The sequence below is a fragment of the Mytilus galloprovincialis genome, chromosome 7, assembly GCF_965363235.1.
Source record: "Mytilus galloprovincialis chromosome 7, xbMytGall1.hap1.1, whole genome shotgun sequence".
In the NCBI taxonomy this organism is placed as follows: Eukaryota; Metazoa; Mollusca; class Bivalvia; order Mytilida; family Mytilidae; genus Mytilus; species Mytilus galloprovincialis.
The window spans coordinates 22,196,539-22,218,311 of record NC_134844.1 but is presented as its reverse complement, the minus strand read 5'-3'; the positions used below and the strand labels follow the sequence as shown (position 1 = coordinate 22,218,311).

Sequence of the window (21,773 nt, the reverse complement as noted above, 5' to 3'; positions counted from 1 at the left end):
AGGCATCCGTTCGAGCTATCCGTTAAGTGTGACCGAGGCTGTAGAAAAAATCACCAACGGACTTCTACCGGACGATTAACGGAAAAAACGGATGTTGAACAAATGTGAAACGGACTTCTACCGGACGTTACACGGATAAAACGGATGATATACGAATCTGAAACGGATAAACGCCAATTGAAAATTTCGCGTCAGAAATGCCAATTATTGGTATGTCCGATTTCTTGAGTGTAATGAATTTTATTATTCATAATCGATCTTAGAGTAAGGACACGTCTTCACTGTCAAGCAGTTCTTATTCAGTCCAGACACTATCCTTTGGCGGGATTTTAAAGAACAAACTTAAACCAGTTACACAGAAACTTTTTGAATATTTATGCAATTTACATATATTAGTATTGTCGCCTTTAATTTTCTGTATATCTTGTTCATCCGTTTTATCCGGTACGCCTTCGTTAGGTGTCCGTTTTATGACGTATTCGTCCGTTGGATGTACGTTCGACATCCGTTCTGTCCGGTACGTTTCCGTTTCTCGTACGTTACATATCCGGTGTGTGTCCGTTATGCATTCGTTACGCGTCCGTTTTTTTTTATTTGGTCAGTACATCAACGGACTCCCAACGGATAACAAATTTGTCAACGGACAACTTTCATTTTCTTCTGTTTATAAGGCGTCCGTTTGTACTATCCGGTAAGGTGTGACCACAGCTTTAAAAATTCAATGGAAAAAGAAACTAGCAAAATCGGACTTAAAATAAAAAAAGTAATTTGTTGGGGGTTTAACCCAAAATGGGCCCCTTTTATCTTGAAAACCAAAAGAGATTTGTGAAATCCCATGAATTATACCGAAACAAGAATGTGTCCCAAGTACATGGATGCCACATACGCACTATCATTTTCTATGTTCAGTGGACCGTGAAAATGGGATAAAATCTCTGATTTGGCATTAAAATTAGAAATATCAATATCATAGGGAACATGTTTACTAAGTTTCAAATTGATTGGACTTCAACTTCATCAAAAACTACCTCGACCAAAAATTCTAACCTGAAGCGGGACAGACGGACGGAAGGACGAACGAACAGACGAACCAACAGACCAGAAAACATAATGCCCATAACTGGGGCATAAAAATCCTGTCAAGAGGTACTCAATGATAAAATTCCATCGAAATTGGATACAAAATAAGAATTCTACATTTTAACCTAGCTCGTCTCGATCAACCTTGTGCATGTCTACTTGTCAAGAAAAAAAAGCTGACTTGTGATAATTATTTCGACAACTCAACAAGACTAGGGCAGTTACGTGCATTCATCTCGACCTCAAGACGAGTTGCCAAGATACATTTTGTCGACTAGTCGCGAAAAGTATGTCGACATGTTGTGTTATCTATCTAGACAAGTCGATTTAATGCTTCCATGATGTCGACTTGTTGAGATAATGAAGTCGACATATCGAGATAATATGTCGACTTTTCGTGATAATATATAAATTTGCCGAAATAATTATCTGAGCAACTGGTCATTTCGATGGCAGCTGTATGCCAGTTTTCTTTTTATTTATCTTGTTTCAACGAAACTTGTATAAATAAACTCATCATAGATATCAGGACTAAATTTTATATACAGTCAGACGTGCGTTTCGTCTACAAAAGACTCATCAATGACGCTCGAATCCAAAAAAGTTAAAAAGGCCAAATAAAGTACGAAGTTGAAGAGCATTGAGGACCAAAATTCCTAAAAGTTTTGCCCAATACAGCTAAGGTAATCTATGCCTGAGGTATAAAAGCCTTAGTATTTCAAAAAATTCTAAATTTTGTAAACAGTTAATTTATAAATATACCAATATCAATGATAATTCATGTCTGTACAAACAGTGCTGACTACTGGGCTTGTGATACCCTCGGGGAAATGAATCTCCACCAGCAGTGGCATCGACCCAGTGGTTGTAAATAAACTCATCATAGATACCAGGAATAAATTTTCTATATAAAAGATCTATAACCATGCTATCGTGTAAGTTGAAACGCGTTGAGCTAGCGTACGCAAATATAGTGTATCGTGTTGCTCTAATTCATGATAACTTTATGTTTACGCACTACCTTTATGATACGTAAACAAACTGTACGCCTTTGGTCTAGCGTATGAAAAAAATGTAGCTTGGTCTTCCAAATTCACTTGCGTACTTCTAAAATGCTTTAGCTTTTCTACGTGTTTATGTTATGTAATGAATATAATGCATTGCCTTTTACAACACAATATTTTATTTTTATTCTTATGATATTGTGTCTTCAAGTATTAATTTGATCTGTTGCTGTCTTATTGAAAAATTTATATTATATTTTTTTACCAAAAAAAATCGATCGTATACAGATTCAACTTTTGTTTTTCATTTCATCTGAAATAAAAAAAAAAAAAATTTCAAATAGAATGTTTGAATAAAGGAATATCGTATGCAACATTTCAAAAATTAAATAAACAGAAATCTAAGACTTCCTTGGCATTCAACATCAAGACTGATCAACAAATTCGTCACTTTCGGAAAGTAGTTCATGGTTGCACAAGCTGGCATTTCCAACAGTGTTCTACATTTGAAAATGTCTGTACCTATTCAGGAATATGCCAGTTGTTGTCCATTCCTTTGGTGTGTTTTATCATTTGATGTTGCCATTTAATAAGGGACTTTTCGTTTTGAATTTTCATCGGAGTTCAGTATTTTTGTGATTTTACTTTTTCCTTACATTTAGATATTCGCAAATGATATCATAAATACATAGGACCATTCATACGTTTACAATTTCCCGTTCAACTTGAATGTTGTCATACACACTAATCTCAAACTAAACTATACAATTTAAAGTAAACTAACATTGCTTCTGTTTTGTAATTGTATAATACAACGTATAATATACAACTCCTGTTGTTTAGAAGTTACATGCATATTCTAATGTAAAAATTTGGTTGCATCACATAGGCGAAATGCATTTGTTAAAGACAGATGCTTTGTATGAAAGCAATATGTACAAATAGATTACTTTGAATGTGGCCAATGTTTTGTATAAAAAAACACCTACCAAAATGTATGCATCGAGATATATAACGAAATTCAATATTTATAAAATGTGCCAAAACATATCGATTTAGTGTTTTTTGGTTGGTCATTTTATCATAACTGCAATACTTACACAAATAGTTGGTACATTGAATACGGTTGGGTTGTGTATTCCCTTTGTGATTCCCATGTAAGTTACCGTTGTCTTCTTACTTCCCTCTGTAAAAATACTTAGTGATATGATACCATGTGACTTTCATAAACCTTTTCAATCTAAGTTTCAGTGTTCAGTTTCACAAAAACATCTTAAGACTTAAGTCGATTGTGAATTTACTGGGGTATTCGTTATGATCAATTTTAGATTTTTTGTAAAAGTGATCACTGGTTTTCATTGAATTTTCCTAATAAGAATTTTAGTCTATCCTATAACAGTCTGTCTCTACGTACGATACGATCTATGTTTCTGATTGCTATTAAAACAGTTGTTGTGGCTATGGTGTACATCAGTCTTGTCTCTGTCTCTATATGCCATTTCAGCACAATGGATTTCGCAATCGCGTACTGTGACAGAAGATTTTGATCTGTATTACCAAATGCATTTGATTTAGCAATTTTCTTTAACATTGTTTAACATTAATCAACATATATAATTATTTTGCTAAAAAAACAAGTTACGGAATATTCTACTCTGCAAATAGTTTCGGAGTTTCGGACTTTGTGTGCACCAGCTTCACCACGCCTCCAGGTGGGAGTTTCCCGCTGCATTGAAGACCCATTGGTGGCCATCGTCTGTTGTCTGTTCTTTGATCGGGTTGTTGTCTCTTTGAAACATTCCCAATTTTATTGATACACACACTTGTATCGTCAACAAAACATTCACTCGTTTATTAAACTCATTTTCAAAATGTAAACAGAATTCTAAAATACTGTAAATCCTCTACCTCCGATCCAGTTTGGACTTTCTGTATCTGTCATCAAAGGAATACAGCCATCGTCAACAACTTTAAAGAAAAATCTCGTTCCTGTTATATCCATATACTTGTAAAGTGTTGCATTAACTTTTGTCATTCCAGTGCCAACATATGACCTTGACAGTATCTTATATCCCACTGAAATAAAATCAAGAAATCACATTCTGTAGTACATGTTAGAAACTAGTGACTATTACTTGGCATAATTATTCCCCAATATATAGAGATGAATAGATATATCGTGTTAGTATGTGAACTCTGATTTGTTAACATTCGTCAATACAATTAGGAAAAACAAGATTTTTATAAGTTAAGTAAAAATGATTCATCATATTCAGATGAAAAATGTCATTTGAAGTAATTCAATTTGTTGGACAACTTTTTTAAAAGGATTATTTCCGAAGAAAAAGCCAACCTTTTAAAGTATTCGGAATAGAAAACATGACAGAACAACTGATGAAATAGCATGTGGTACATTTAACTACTGAATCTGTCGGATATGCCTATAACTTACAAGACTTCGTTTTCTTCTTGGGAGATAGTAACCATGATCAAAACTCTTTTTATAGTTGTATTTGTATGAGGGGTCTCGATGGCCGAGTAATCTAAGGAGTTTACCCACAGTATCACAAGCCAGTCAAACCCGAGGTTGTGAATTGGCAGGTGCGTTGTAATTGTCAGTTTTCCTGTCGACGTTTGATGTTGCTCTCGGGCACTCCGACTTTCTCAATCAATAAAACTGACCTCCAAGAAATAGCCATAAGTGCTGAATCGATTATGATTGTAGGAATATATGATTTGTTATCTTACAAAGGCATTCATTTTGCAATCAATTAAAAATATATAAGATTTGAAAAAAAGCACTTGTTTCTGAAACTCAAGCATGTACAAAAAGCTTGCAAGGACAAGGATATAAAAAAAAGAAGACAAACATAATGCTTGTAACCTGTCTTTACAACCCTGAGCGAGTAGTTATTGCGGACTTTTGCAATAAGTCACTTTTGATACTGTTGAATAGAGAATATATCACTGCTGAGAATGAGCAATTGATAATACTTAATTTTGATTGTGTCGATCATATTTTCAATTTCTTGAAATCTACATTGCACTTACTTGGTATACATGCTAATTCAACAGATGTTGTGTGGTTCAGTGTTATACATTTATTATCTTTTATAACGTACTCTTTATTCTAAAAGATAAAATATCTTCATGTAGACATCGAGTCCCTCTTTAAAAGTTAGTTGTCAATGATCAAATTGGCAATACTTTTGTTCAGAAATACATTTACGTTAGAAATAATATGAAGAATGTGTAATACAGTCTATGTATGTTGGCGTTTGATTTTTTTTTGCACTTCAGTGTTCTTGTTGTTCCCTTTTTCCCTCTTGTAGTTGAGGTGTTTTTCTCGGTTTTAGTGTGTAACCCGGATTTGTTTTCTCTCAATCGATTTATGACGTTTAAACATTACTTTTATTTTTCATAAAGAAACAAAACAAACTTTGCCACGGTAAACGTGTTGTGATTGGATCTATGAATTTGTGATTTTAACGTTTTTATTTTCAACAAACCTTGCAAGACCTTTCATGTCGTAATATTTGATATCCGTTTAATATTTAAAGTGTTGGTGTTTTACCTTTTAAATTTATTGATTGTAACTTGTCTTTTTCTATCTCTGTTTGGACTTCTATCAGCTGGTTTATCTCATGTGTAAAGATGAATTAATTGATATAAAATGAGATATACAGTAACTTCTACAAAAGCGTCTTTCTATCTTACTTAACGTAATACAAATGAATTTCAAAGATAGTAAACCTTATTGAAATCTTGGAGGACGATCTGTTCAGTCAATCCACTGTTGGTATTGATAGTTTGGTTGTAATATGAATAACCTTTGCTATAGTCAACAGACACCTATGAAAGGCCGTTCATGTCAAAAACCCGATAAAGTAACGCGTTAACATTTAACGCGATAAAATCACATTTAACGCGATAAATGTTGTTTAAACGCGTTAAAATCATTTTTATCACGTTAATTGATAATTTAATGCGTTAAGCAATTCACTACAAAAAATGACAAAAAAACTTTCTACTTTCGCCTTAACTAAATTTTAAGACATCAGATTTTACTCGAAACCTGAAAAATGAAATGGCCGGATGTGTCACATCTTCGTCAATTAACGCGATAATGTTGAGATTAGCAGCACATGACGTGGAAGCTACTTTAACGCGTTAAATGCAACTATAACGCGTAAAAAGCAACTTTAACGCGTTAAAAGCAACTTTAACGCGTTAAAAGCAACTTTAACGCGTTAAAAGCAACTTTAACGCGTTAAAAGCAACTTTAGCGCGTTAAAAGCAACTTTAACTCGTTCAAAGATATTGGAACCTACGGAAGCGTATATTACCCTCGTTTTAATACTTATAATCCATGAAGGCGATATAACTTTTAGCGGGAAACTGCTTTATTTCTCATTACTGCGATTTATTTTTTTCGACAAAATGCCTAACAAGGCATTTAGGCGCTTTGTTTTTTATCGCCTTACAAATAAATCGTCTTAAATAACGCGACATATTTTCAAAACGAGAAAAAAAATTACGATTAATTTATAAGTCAATAAAAATATCATGCAATAATAATAAATTGCCTTTTTTTTCTTATTACTGCGATTTATTTTTTTCGACAAAATGCCTAACAAGGCATTTAGCCGATTTGTTTTTTATCGCCATAAAAATAAATCGTTTTAAATAACGCGACAAATTATCAAAACGAGAAAACATTTTAAGATTAATTCATAAGTCAATAAAAATATCATGCAATAATAATCAATTGCCTTTTTTTCTTCGATATATTGTTTTATAAAGCAACAAATTGTTTTAAATTAAGGCGAGCAACGGGAAAGTTTTCAGCTAAATCGAGATAAATATGGCACGATTTTAACCTGTTCATTTTCATTTTGATTTTGGAAGGATCAGGTCGCCATCACATTTGAGCATTTTATTTCAAGCAAATGGAGGTAAGATAAGAAACAATTTATTAAATGATATCTCGCCGCGATATAGCCTTGTTGTGCTCATGTGGCGTTAAACAAACAACAATCAATCAATCAATCATTAAGTTATTGTTGTAAAAAAACTTCTATAAAAAGGCTTTTCCACGTGTCTGCCGTAGTATACACACGTTAGGGGAATTTTGTTTTTGATGCAAAAAAAAACACAACCCTTTTTCTCCAGCTGTGAAAGTAAAATGGTCGCCTCATAAAATAATCAGGTTTAACTATAAATTAACATAGTGTCACGAAATTTACGTTGGAGAGAGCCAGTCGAGTTCTGATTTTTTTAATTCACAGTTGCGGCAAAATAAGATCCTTTGATGTTTTAATACTGAGTCACTACGAGTTCATTTGAACTATATAGACCCCCTCCCCCTATATAAAGTTCCAATGACTGTTCTTGTGACTCTTGTTACTTCGAAGTGTTCAGCGAGAAAAAAAATCTCGTGCAGTACTGAAAAAATGACGGGGCAGATTAATTATAATTGTTCGGTTAATATAAAAAAGAAGATGTGGTGTAATTGCCAATGAGACAACTCTTCACAAGAGACCAAATGACACAGAAATTAACAACTATTATAGGTCACCGTACGGCCTTTAACAATGGGCAAAGCCCCTACCGCAATGTTTTTGTGTGTGCAATAAACAGTACAAAGACGACAAATTTTGTCAACTGTTTTCTGTTCTTTAGTCAGGTTGTTGTCTCTTTAGCACATTCCCAATTTCCATTCTCAAATTTAGTAAACAAAAATTTCCCTCTATGATCTATCCTTATTTTCCATATTTTTTTTACAATAAATACTGACATGACGTATTGTTAACTTCGTATTAAAAATAAGCTGTTTTAGTCCGCCATACCAGGAATAAATAAATGACTGTCTAATCATGTTGAACATTACAGCCATCGGATTTGACTATGTACGTTCAATCAAAAACTTTGATTACCTTTCTTGCTAGCTGAAGCGTAACATCGTTCTTAGGTTTACCTTTACTACCCTAATTTGAGAGTGGACTAATCAATTTATCGTCTTTTGGACTAAACTACTTCAAAATAAGGGTAATAAAGGTAAACCTTATAAGCTAATAACGACTTTACGCTTCAGCTAGCAAGGTTGCTAACAAAAGATTTTGTTTGAACCTGTACATACTCAAGTCCGATTGCTGTAATGTCTGTATTATAAGCTAGTTTAAAAAATGAGGGAAATTTGATGTCACACGCCAAGCTGACAAACTATGGCACTTTATAATGTGATTAAATCTTTTGATCTGTTCTTGTATTTTACAGGTCAGCTTAGAGATCCCTTGCAATTACTGTAAGTATAATATGTGTATGAACAGAGATGTGGTAACGTTATATCATCGTATATGGCAAGCAGTTCTCGTCAAAACTATGTTTAAAACATTTTTCGAAAAATTAACACACTGAGAATTAAAACAAACCACAGATTAAAAAACCTGAAAACACACACTAAGAATAAAAACATACACATTGAGATATCAAAAAGACGCACTGAGATTACAAAAATATAAATAACACACAGTGAGCTTTGAAAATTACACACTGAGACTTCAAAAATTACACAATGAGATTTATGTACATGTTGTGTGCAAGTTGTAAAAAGTAAAATAACAAAAAATCCGAATTCCAAGGACAATTCTAAAGAGAAAGTCCTTATTATCACATGGCAAAAACAAGGGGATGGCTCAAACACATCAAACGAATGGAGAGCAACTGTCATATTCCTGACTTGGTACAGGCATTTTATAATGTAAAAAAATGTGGATTAAACCTGTTTTTAAAGTTTTAAATACATACAGATGCATTAGAACTCTCGAGTTTCCTAATAATGTCAATTAAAGATACAGGAGATTTAGGGAAATTCTTCACATCTTTACTAATCGTAACTTAAACAGACCTTGGACTGCTGATGACATAAACTTAATCGAAATAACAATTTGAGCCATGAACTCAGGCTACAAATTAAAAGCGAGTTCTGTCTCCTAGTTGTTTAAGATTGTAATAGATACAGATTAGATATGCAAATTAGATCTGTGCGCAGAAAAAGTGCGCACAAATCTCATTGTGTAATTTTCAATTCTCAGGATGTGTTTTTCAGTTTATTTCATCTCAGTAATTTTCTTTCTAATTCTCAGTGTGTAAATTTTTCGAAAAATGGTTTAAACATACTGAGTTTTGACGTGAACGGCTTGCAATAAACGTGGCAATTATGGGTATCCCATACCTTGTTTCCATATCAAACGTGGAATATTAGTAAAATTAATTAACATGAAAAATATACATAATTAATTTATCAATATCTAAAATTGGTGAATGTTGCATACTCATTTCTGAGTAATTTACCTTTGAACCATGGTCTCCAATCATTGGAGTTTTTTAACATAAAGTGTCTTGAAACTTTATGTGAGTCACTGAGTGGCTTGATATATATTTCAGTGCAGATATCTAGCTTCTACTTCTTTTAAAAACAGCGACAAAAAGACTCAAGTCAACATCATTGGAGGTTTTATTATGTTATATTTTCCATTTGTAAACTCAGTTAAAATGGCAAAATATATCTATAACTTTTGAAGCTATTGATACATTTTAATTTTGTTTTAATTTATAAAATGGCAAATATAACAAAACAACGCTCTTCGGTCTTCACCTGAGCACTCGTACATATAGAATAAAAGTATATTAGATTCTTGAAAAAATAAGTATGACATTTATAAAATATAGGTGTTTGCAATAATTCACTTGTTTAATATTTTCAGCTAGTCTATTAGACCTTCCTGAAGAATTAGTGATAATGGTACTTAGTTATATTCCTGTGTCGGAGTTACTTTATACAGTCTGTAAAATATGCAGAGGTCTAAAGGATGTTGTGCGAAAAATGCAAAGCTTGTGGACTATTGTAGAATTTGACGATTCCTATACTATAGACATTGCAATGATGGAAATGATCGTGAAAAATAATCAGCTTGTATGTCTCAATCTAAGTAACCAAAATATTACTTTTGGGTCACACAGATTTACCAAATTGATGCTAAAGCTTACTCCTACTATTCAAGAATTGTATGTAGCAGAAACACCGCTAAACAATCTTGCATTTGTAATGTCCTTGCGAAATTTAACCACCCTTGATATAAGTGGGACATCAATAAATGATAACCAAGTAGTAATATTGTCACATGCTTCACAACTGAGACACCTTTATATTTCATTCACTAAGGTTACTGCTGCAACCATTGCAGATTTGTCTCGAAATTTCAAATTTCTTGTCATTTTTGATGCATGCCAAATTTATTTTATGTTTACTGATATTTGTTTGATTGTATCATCATGTGAGCAACTTAGATTTTTACATGTTTCATTCTTTTCACAGTTTGACATAGATCAAGCTGTTCAGTATGTAAATCAACAGCTTTCAATTGAAAGACAATTGAAGCTGACTGTATTTTAAGTTATATATTGTCGCATATATAGGGTATGAACTTTAAGTTTATATATGTACAGTGTATAGACATATTTTGACAACAAATAAGTAAAACTACGCCACTACTCGGTTCAAGTAGAAAAATATGTTTTTTATGACGTTTTTAGACACATATCTTCTTGCACCAGTTGATACAAGTTTATCTTTTAAAACGTATCAACCCTATGTTCTTACTTCAAATCCTAGCATTTAGTGCTGGTCGTTTTGTCCTAAAACTGCAAATACAGATACTTGAATGGTTCAAACAATATTTTTATGTTTACCAAAATACTAAAATCATATGATATGAATCAAATATCATTTTTTGCATTTATATTTTTTTTTAATTGTCGAAGTTCAAATTATTTGAAAATATTTTTATATGGGTATTTATCTGTGGTCACTACGATAAAGATATATATGTGTATAGTGTGTATTTGGAGAGAGGAAATCTCTTATTTTTTAATTTTATTAACAAAAATGCATTGTTTGAAAGAATTCACGGCAATTTTTGAAAGCGTGAAATAAATTATGAAAGTGCTGCTCAGAGTAGGATTGGGAATGATAATCTAAAATTCAGATTTTCAAGATATTGTTTCTCCTTTATTAGTTACAACTGCATTTACTGGTAGTATTAAACTTCAGGGATTTTTTCTATATGTTTGTAAGATGTATGTAGATATGTTTGCTGAATTTGTAAATAAACCAAAAAGGTAACTTCCATGTTCGTTGGCTCATATTTTGTTTTCTGCAAAAAAAGTTGTGAATTTGCGAAATCTGCAACATATTCAGAAAATAGTAATGTAGAAGGAACTGATAAATTAACAAGGTCATAACGAAAGTATTTAAGTACGTGCAGTTGCGTCAACAAAAAGTCATCATGAAATGTACAATACAATATGAACCCCTAATTTAAATAGAATGAAAAGTTGAACTTAAAACTGGCTTTATTCTCAATCTGTGACCTCCAACATGCTTGCCTCATTATAAGCATGTTTTAGTTACGATTTTGCTTTTGAAGTATATAACCGTTTACTTTTTTTTTCAGAACATATTATAAAATGGCTGACACTGTAAATCCTTTGCGTTACCCAGGTGACACTGCTTCAACGGATGAGTTAGTTGCTTATTATTTTACTTCTTCATATACGGCTAAAGAAATAGCTGGATTTTTACTTTTCGTTCATAATAAATTTGTTAGTGTTAAGACAGTCTACAGAATGATGAAAAGACTTCGACTGAGAAGATATGGTGCAGAGAGTCCATTGATTAATATCGTTCAAAAGATAATTCAACTGCACAAACAAGGATACTCTAATATTGGATATAGAGCAATGTGGAAAATACTTAATTCTTGCTGTGGCATCAATGCTACTCAGGAAACGGTGAGAATTGCACTGAAAGCTATACATTATGATGGTGTAGTTGCAAGATCTCGACGTCGACTTGTGCGAAGAAGATATTGTAATCTAGGACCAAATTTTTGTATTCACATAGATGGATATGATAAACTCAAACCCTTTGGAATATCAGTGCATGGAGCAATCGATGGCTTTTCTCGAAAAATCATTTGGCTAACTGCAAGTCATACGAATAAAAACCCACGTAATGTTGCGCTTAATTTTGTAGAATTCCTTAGACAATCCAAGCGTGTTCCACGATTGGTTCGGTCAGATGCTGGTACGGAGAACGTTATTATAAGGTCGATACAAATAGCGTTACGTGCAGTTCACAATGATAACATGTCAGGGTACAGAAGTTTTTCTGAGGGGCGATCAACTGGGAATCAAAGGATTGAGATGCTGTGGAGTTTTCTGTGTCCTTACTTCACCACATTCTGGAGAAATATGTTTAAAGACATGATAGATAACGGAGAGCTCAATAACACAAATCCAGTTCATCTAGAGTGTGTACGTTTTTGTTTCCTGCCAGTTATACAACAACATTTAGATATTTTCAAAAATATGTGGAATAGTCATAGAATTCGGTCACAACGTCAAGTTGATCAAAACTATGGCGTCCCGGATGTTATGTACAACCAGCCACTACTTTATGACGCTGTCGACTATTCCTATGACATACCATGTGACGAAAGTATCTTTGATGACATTACTAGGCTCTACACCAAACCAATGCTGCCCAGAGGCTGTTCAGAAGAGTTCTGTCAATTCATCCAGCAAATTACAAGTGTGAATCTGGATGATTTCAACGTCGTGGACACACCACAGGAAGCAAAAACACTATTTTGTATGCTTACTTCTGTTCTCCCTTGAGATACGAATCATAAACCTTTACTATTTTGAAAAAAAGTGTTTATGAAAGCTGTGTTTTGCTAGGTTTTTGATTATTGATTTTAGTTTATTTCTCATCAACGTGTGAAAATGTTCGAGATATATATGAATTCATGGGTATCGACTTTTATTATTCTATCAGAAATCAGTTTATTTTGGAAAATTGTTAACCAACCCACATTTCTGTTTTCAATAGTGAAGAATTAAGTAAACTTATATTATCGTTATGAAAATTATTTGTTATTTGCCGCTGTAAGTAAAACAGCAATCAATTTAATAAAGACATATAAATATATAACAAAACAGTTATCGTTATGCCACAGACCGTGATGACGACAGCCTAATACATTCCATAATGTACAAATTGTTATATAATTAAACAATATACTAGGTGTCTAAATCGCTCATTCGATGAATCTCTGTTATTGGGCTGTGAAATTGAGGCCAAGATAAGGTCACACTTTAACGATTTCCGGTAATCTAACTTTACTCATAGGAGCCTGAATCGCTAACCTGGTTTTAATAGCTATATATATATATATATATATATATATATATCAATTTGCAGGAATTGACCGAAAAGCAACAAGAGTGGACACACTTATATTTGTCGCCTGTTCTAATATTCTCATTTTAATTTATGTTGATAATACAAAAAAGATTTTTTTCTTCAAGCATTACTTTAAATTAACATGTAAGTGATAAATGTAATGCATTAAAGTCGAACTAAACCCTTTCACACAGACATGTAGGCTTTACAATCATTCCTAACATCGAATTCCGTTAGCATATTGCTAAAATTTTCTCAGAAACAAACCTCATAGAAAAAAATGAACCATGAAATGATGTCAAGGTAAAATGACACATGCCGGACAGATTGGTACACCCTACAATTATTAAATACGCCATACATAGTTTGACTATCCTAAAGTATCTGAAAAACAGACCAATTCAAAGAAATCCAACATTGGCATATGAACCATGAACGTAAGGTAAAAGTTCGACGAAACAAAAATATTAATTTTAAATTACCCATTTAGGTTGCAAAATCCCGGCAATTTTCCCAGGAGTAACGAGAGTTATTGCCTGTTTTATGTATACTAACAGCATTACATTTTTATCCTATTAAGTATGCAAAAACAGCGTTAAAAATACACAATTCCAATACTTGAAATTCAGCTGATTGGTTGATCTGTCGTGATCCCAAATATTCACAAAGATACATATAAATACATTTCCTCCGCTGAAATGTAACTCCTCAGTGAAGCTATTGTAAAGGTAATATATTAATGTTGACGTAATCTTCAATATCAAATGACGCTGAAACTGTATACCAAGAGAAGAGAAGACAATGAAATGGTTAAAAAAAACATGAATGAGACTTCGTAGACTTGAACCATTGTGCACCTCTTATTGGATCTGCTTATCCTTCCGGAGCACCTGAGATCACCCCCAGTTTTTGGTGGGGTTCGTGTGTCTCAATCTTTATTTTTCTATGTTGTGTTAAGTGTTGTTTGTCTGTTTGTCTGTGTCTGCTTCTTTTTTAACCATGGCTTTGTCAGTTTTTTTTTTTTTAATTAATTATGAGATTCAACGTCCCTTTGGTATCTTTTGCCACTCTTTTTCTTATTTCGTTTTAGTTCAATATAATTTTTGGGATTTCTATTTAAAAAACATGGACTTTGCCATTGCCTAAAAATGAGGGTACCAATGTTGTATCCGCAACTTCTCCTGAACCACTTAATATTATTTGATAAAACTTTCTCAGATTCTTCATGATGTAATGCTATTGAGCACCTCCTATTTTGTTTTTGCTCAAAATAATTTTTGGGTTTTCCCCTGCAAAACCATAGACTTTTCAATTGTCCAAAAAACAATCAATACCCAGGGATTCTTACATAAGGTGTAATTAAGAGTAAAATTCAAATCGGAAAGTCCCTAATCAAATAGCAAAATAATAAGCTAAAACACATTAAATGAATGGATACCACCTGTCATATTCCTGAATTGGTACAGGCATTTTCTTATGTAGAAAATGGTGTGAACTAAACCTGGTTTTATAGCTTGCTTAACCTCCCACTTGTATGACAGTCGCATGAAATTACATTATATTGATAACGATGTGTGATCAAAACAAACAGAGATAAAAGAAAAAAATGTCCAAAATAGGGGTACAGCAGTCATTATTGTGTTATAATCTTAATCACTATAAAAACAAACAACTATGTCATCAAAGAAGCGGGAAAAGACATACAGACACAGCACACCAGCAAAAAAGACAAGCATACAAATTTCACCAAAGCACAACAACACTATATGACGGGATGTATAAGTACCGAGCCACGTCAAATGGCCATTATCAAAAATTAACTAAACAGTGAAGGTAACAATACACAGTTAGAAGATTAGTTTCGCATTTTGGCCATGTGTAAGCATAAAAGATTTTGTACAATAAAATTGAATTTAGATAGTTGAAGAATAATATAGCCTTCCAATATAAAAAAGAATATATGGTGTAATTGCCAATGAGACAACTCTTCACAAGAGACCAAATGACACAGAAATTAACAACTATTTGTCACCGTACGGCCTTCAACAATGAGCAAATCCCATACATCATAGTCAGCTATAAACGGTCCTGGAATGACAAATGTAAAAAATTCAAACGAGAAAACTAACGACCTACAAATAAATGTACAAGAAACATATATGTAACACAGCAACCAACGACAACCACTGAATTACAGGCTCCTGACTTAAGACAGGAACATACATACATAATGTGGCGGCGTTAAATATGTTAGCGGGATCCAAACCCTCTCCCGAACCTGGGACAGTGGTGTAACAGTAAAAATAAAAATCAGTTGACAAAGGCTTAACTCGTCAGATGGATACACATAGAAAAAACAAAAAAAGAGTGATAGTGGCTGGGCACTTATACATCCCAAAAACAAAAAGGCCATTAGTAAAGATCTGAGAGTACTCACAGTAACTGACAGTAGGTTTATATGTCTAGAATGTTTTAGCATGTTTTATATGCTATTTTGATTTTCACATCCGTACCGCCCATAGGTCCGGAAATTACTGTAGTATTTTTCAACAAAAATTTGACCCTCGATCTTTTCAATTCAATTTTATGTAAAAACGGGGAAAAAGGTATAGTTTTTTTTACACGTCTGTAAATAAATGTCTATAGTTTCAGGAAAGGTATCACTAAATAATGGATTGAAATTCAACTTTGAACCACACTTTGGAGACTTGTTCATCCCCTTTTTGCAATATTTTGTATTAAATAGATGTAGATTGTTGCCATAGTATCACCAAAAAGAGATTACATTTCACCATTATAACTATGCATAAGAATAATAGTTACGCTAGGTCATCCAACAGAAACGGTTGAAAATGTATATCTAAGCGAAAAAAGTACATTATTTCACGAACGTTACATATAGTTGATACAGGGTAAACAGAATAAAAGTGATATTTTTGCAATATTCGTGCATAAAACATTTTAAAAAACATTGTTATCATTGTTTCAAACTGCAAAGAAAAAAATGTAAAAATTAGAAAACTTTGAAATCTGCTATCCGCTTACAATTGCATTGGGTTACATCTGGTCACCTTATACACATATATAATATATAAACAAGTCTAAATTGAAAACAACGTTCAAACCTATGATTGCGTTGGATAAAAACCGCAATTTTTATACGTGTGCATGTAAAACAATTTCTTGGTAGAGGGGTCTAAATACAGCACAAACAACATTTTCCAAAAGACCAAAAAAGTGAGAAAGAATATTTTAACAAAACGCATTTGACTAGCAGGTCGAACAACTGATGTTCTTAAACTCTGTTGACTGCCATTGGCGATTTCCAAATAAACGGATCACCAGGTGTTACAAAATGGATCTTATTATTAATTTATTATCAAACAGAAAACAACAAACTTGCGGAAAAGATGGTATACCGCAAACATAAGGTGCAAAAATTTGTACACCATATCCGGATTTAGACAATTGATGTCTCTTCAGTGATGTTAGGAATCGAAACGGTATTTGGAAGGCCATAAAACTTACCTCAATTTAGGATAGACTCTTGAATTTTGAAAGAGTCAAAATAGGATGAACGGATCATATAAACCCGAAGGCAAATATAATACAAGCCCAAACGAAAAAATATAAACAAGTCTAAATTGAAAACAACGTTCAAACCTATTTATATATATATATATACTTTGGTAATTTGTGGTCACCTTACACATATATAGACTTTAGTTAAATCTGGTCATCTAACACAGCTATAGTTTGGGGATACCTCTCGTCAAATTATACAGATATATACCTGGGTTATCTCTAATCACCGTACACAGATATACTCATGGTAACATCTGGTCACCTTACACTGATAAAAGACATGGGTTACGTTTGGTCACCTTACACAGATAAACACATGATAACACCTCACAGAGATATAGTCTTGGGTTACCTCTGTTTACTGCACACAGATATAGACATGGGTAACATCTGGTCACCTTACAGTAATATAGACTTGGGTTATCTCTGTAACCTTACACATAGATAGTCCTGGGTTATCTCTGGTCACAAAACACATATATAGTCTTGCTTTACCTCTGGTCACCTTACAAATATATATAGTCTTGGGTTACCTCTTGTCACCGTACACATATATAGACTTGGGTTATCTCTTGTCACCATACACATATATCAGTCTTAGATGACCTGTGGTCATCTTACACATATATAGACTTGGGTTACCTCTGGTTACAGATATAAGTCTTGAGTGACCTTTGCTCACCGTACACATATATCAGTCTTTGGTGACCTTTGGTGACCTGTGGTCACCTAACACAAATATAGTCTTGGGTTACCTCTGGTCAGCGTACCAAGATGACCAGAGGTCACTCAGTTTATATATGTGTAAGGTACATATGAACGGTGACTAGACGTTACCTAGTATTTATCTGTGTCTGTATCGAGATCTATGTAAGGTGACCATAGGCAACCCCATTCTATATCAGTGTAAGGTGACCAGATGTAACCAGTCTATATACATGTAAGGTTGCGATAGGTAACTTATGTCAATGGGGGTGTTTGGATATACGCCTAAGGCAGACTATGGTTACCCATAGGTACCTATGGTTTGATATTTTATATGTAAAATATCAAACCATAGGTACCTATGGGTAACCATAGGCTGCCTCAGGCGTATATCCAAACACACCCATTATCTCTGTAATGTGACCGGATACACCTCAAGTCTATATCTAGAAATGTGTAAGGTGGCCAGAGGTAACCAAGGGTGTGTTTGGATATACACCTGAGGCGGCCTATGGCCTTTATGGGTGTGTTTGGATATACACCTGAGGCGGCCTATGGTTACCAATAAGTACCTTTAGTTTGATATTTTATACACAAAATATCAAACCATAGGTACCTATGGGTAACCATAGGCCGCCTCAGGTGTATATCCAAACACACCCTGTGTATAAAATATCCAACCATAGGTACCTATGGGTAACCATAGGCCGCCTCAGGCGTATATCCAAACACACCCCAAGTCTATATATATGTAAGGTGACCAGAGGTAACCACAGTCTATATCTATGAACGATATTTAAATCTGTGGGTGTGTTTGGATATACGCCTGAGGCGGCCTATGGTTACCCATTGGTACCTATGGTTTGATATTTTATACACAAAATATCAAACCATAGGTATATATGGGTAACCATAGGCCGCCTCAGGTTTATATCCAAACACACCCTGTGTAAGGTGACCAGAGGTCACCCAAGTCTAAATAAGTGTAAGGTGACCAGAGGTAATCCTTCTATATATATGTTAGATGACCATTGGTCACCCAAATCTATATACAAATAAGGAGACCACAAGTAATCAAGGTCTATATCGGTGTAATGTGACCAGATTGAATCCAAGTCTATACTTGTGTCTTTATCTAGATACGTGTTAGGTGACAAGAGGTAACCAGGTCTTTATATGTGTATGTTGACCAGAGGTAACCAAGTCTATATATGTGTAAGGTGACCAGAGGTTACCACAGTCTATTTCTATGAACCGTGACCAGAGGTTAACCTAGTATATATCTGATTCTTTAACTAGATCTGTGTAAGGTGACCAGAGGTGACCAAAGTCTATACTTGTGTTAGGTGACCAGAGGTAACCCAAGTCTATACTTGTGTAAGGTTACCTGATGTAACCATAGTCGATATACATGTAAGGTGACCAGGGCTAACTAAGTATATATATGTTAAAGGTGATCAGAGGTAACCCTTGTATATATCTGTGTAAGGTGACCACAGGTAACCTAAGTATATATCTGTATTGAGTAACCAGGGTTTATCTTATTTTATATATGTATCACTTAACCAGATTTTGATAAGATGTTTTGATATAAGACCAGACATAACAATATATCGTCTGTTTCTGTGTCAGATGCCCAGATGTTGCCAGTCCCCCCCTTTATTGTTAAGTTAAATGGTTGTTTTAAAATAATTTGCTGTTTATATGATGAAATTAAAGAAAATAAATATATAGCTGTGTAAGGTGGCCAGAGGTAACCATAGTCTGTATGTGTTAGTTGACGCTTTGTAATCAATACTTTGAAACATCATTTGGTTATACCTTTCTCGTATGATAAAATGGTTATCGTTTAAAGGGATATACAGACATTGACTGGTTATCTGTTATCTCCAAACACCGATTATTTTTTACATTGCCCTTGCTAATACACCGATATTGACATCGGTTACCTCTGGTCACCTTACGGCAGAATTCTATTTTTAGAACCTTAATATTACTACGCAAATAGCACTTTTTCAGAGGTGACCTGTGGGCACCTTTCAGCGTAACTATTATACACGTGTATAACTATTGGAAATCTATGGACGATGCTCTTTCCATAAATATACTTAACGATTGAATGCTTCTATTTGTAAATGCATTGGATTGTAAAATGCGTATATTTTGTATGAAGCACGCTTCCTTCTATAAAAATGTGCGCACGGTCAACGCTTTTACAACTCTATAGAACTACTAAAAAAAGCATTCAATACTTCTTATTACATTTTTTTTGCTCGGATCATGAAAGTACAATTTCTATCAGGTTCTTTCTTTTATTTATCTGTGCACTTTATTGTGGAAGCCAATAGCCTACATATACATTCATGTGGAAGGTCATGACATCATGAATGTTACATTTCATTTTGAAATGAAGGTTAATTTCAGAATAATTATAAAAAAAGAAGATTTTGGTGTAATTTCCAATGAGACAACTCTTCACAAGAGACCAAATGACACAGAAATTAACAACTATAGGTCACCGTACGGCCTTCAACCATGAGCAAGCCCATACCGCATAGCCTGTCAGCTATAAAAACACGAGATTGCTGTTTGCTGATCAAATTAACGTATTATAATGAAATACTAGAACACACCCGCGACTTCGCGGGCATTCTATCACATGAATAATTTTAGCGCATATCTGTGTATTATGAACATTCATATTACTATAAATATAAAGTGTATTTGCTTTTTACTTTCAATTCTCAGTTTACTAATCGATCTACGGCGGTCATTGATACATTTCACAGACCCTGTCTATTTAATTAACTCTGTGACCGCCGTGGAAATGATATCAGATAGAAAATACACTTTATTCGTAGTATATACATGTATGTTCAAAGTATACTCCCTGGAGGTAACCGTAGCCAGTGCCTATTCCATAACGGTCAACCATCTCGTGATGGCGTCCGTAAAACTTACGAAGAGATGACCTCAACTTCACCACTTGGAACCCTTGATTTAATAGTTTCCTTGTTAGCAGCAACCCTCTATCAAGAAAATCATGATAGGAAACATCAGCCCTGGACTAGCGTATCAACTGGGAGATATATACTCCGTACGCAGGTGCTGCTGGAATGTTGCTACATAGAAATGGAAAGTTCACAATTGGAAAGCTGAAATCATCTCTTTTATCGTAAAGTTTTGTTTTCAACCGACCCTCATTGTTAATTTCTAGATGTAAGTCAAGATATGAGGCAGACTTTACTGTATCTGTTGTATCCTTTATCTCAAGTTCAATGGGATAGATGCGTCCAACATAGTCACCAAATTTTGAATTATTTAGTGAGAGAACATCATCTATATAGCGGAAAGTAAAGTTGAAGGATACAGCTAACTTCTTTTCTTTCTTCTTAATGTGCGGCTGCATGACTATAAGGCGATGTGTGACATCTTTAAATGACCTTTGTGTAACCTTAACCTTCTACATCATGGTCAAATAATAACCTCTTAATAAAGTAATATATAGAGACGTTATGTTTTAGTCATCTAAATAAGTGTTCTCTAGTTGTAGTAAATATTTATCACTTCCTGAAAGTTGACGTTTACGGATTAATAACTCCTACAAGGGTTATCATAGAACCGGGCCCAAATAAAGATTGTAAAGCTTAAAAAGAAAGGTCTCCTCAATTTTCCTTTATATGCAATTGTTTGAGATTTTTGCAAATAACTCGAGTTTCCCACCTATTTTGGGGAAAATAAGGATCTCAGAATTTACTGTTTGTCACTTGCTTAACCACAATATTTTCAATATTTTCTCAGAATCTTTTATAAAGAAAATACCATACCCCTGTCCCCCCCTTAAAGTAAGATGGTCGGTCTTTTAATACATTGTTACTTGGATGGTGAATTGTCTCAATGGCACTCATACCACATCTTCTTTTTATGAAAAAAGGTCAAGGATTAATGACACATGTCAGACTAATGTGAACTAGTGGAGCATCTGTATACCAAATATTAAAGACCATGCCTCATACTTCACGAGATATGGACCTTAGCAATAAAATTAGATGCAACAGTTATACCACCATCGTCAGTAAAACAGTCCTATG

General features: G+C 33.9%; 2 protein-coding genes across 2 annotated transcripts in view; one reads left to right on the top strand and one right to left on the bottom strand.

The window, feature by feature from the left end:
* Window positions 1-2,237: 2,237 nt before the first annotated feature.
* Window positions 2,238-21,773, bottom strand: part of LOC143084461 (ependymin-related protein 1-like) — a 48,103-nt gene continuing 28,567 nt past the window's right edge. The window contains exons 3-7 of the mRNA XM_076260815.1: window positions 5,838-5,936; window positions 5,136-5,214; window positions 3,993-4,160; window positions 3,185-3,270; window positions 2,238-2,397 (exon numbers count right to left, since the gene is read on the bottom strand). Coding sequence (XP_076116930.1) covers window positions 2,389-2,397; window positions 3,185-3,270; window positions 3,993-4,160; window positions 5,136-5,214; window positions 5,838-5,936 — 441 coding nt within the window. The 3' untranslated portion in view covers window positions 2,238-2,388. The remainder of the gene's footprint in view (window positions 2,398-3,184; window positions 3,271-3,992; window positions 4,161-5,135; window positions 5,215-5,837; window positions 5,937-21,773) is intronic.
* On the top strand, window positions 6,996-13,145 carry LOC143082553 (uncharacterized). The gene is made up of 3 exons (XM_076258272.1): window positions 6,996-7,039; window positions 8,361-8,388; window positions 11,600-13,145. Exon 3 carries the CDS (start codon window positions 11,613-11,615, stop codon window positions 12,822-12,824), a length of 1,212 nt encoding a protein of 403 aa, XP_076114387.1. The 5' UTR covers window positions 6,996-7,039; window positions 8,361-8,388; window positions 11,600-11,612; the 3' UTR covers window positions 12,825-13,145.

Coding starts and splice junctions, on each gene's coding strand:
- LOC143082553 (XM_076258272.1), top strand. CDS start 11,613: ATGGCTGACACTGTAAATCCTTTGCGTTACCCAGGTGACACTGCTTCA.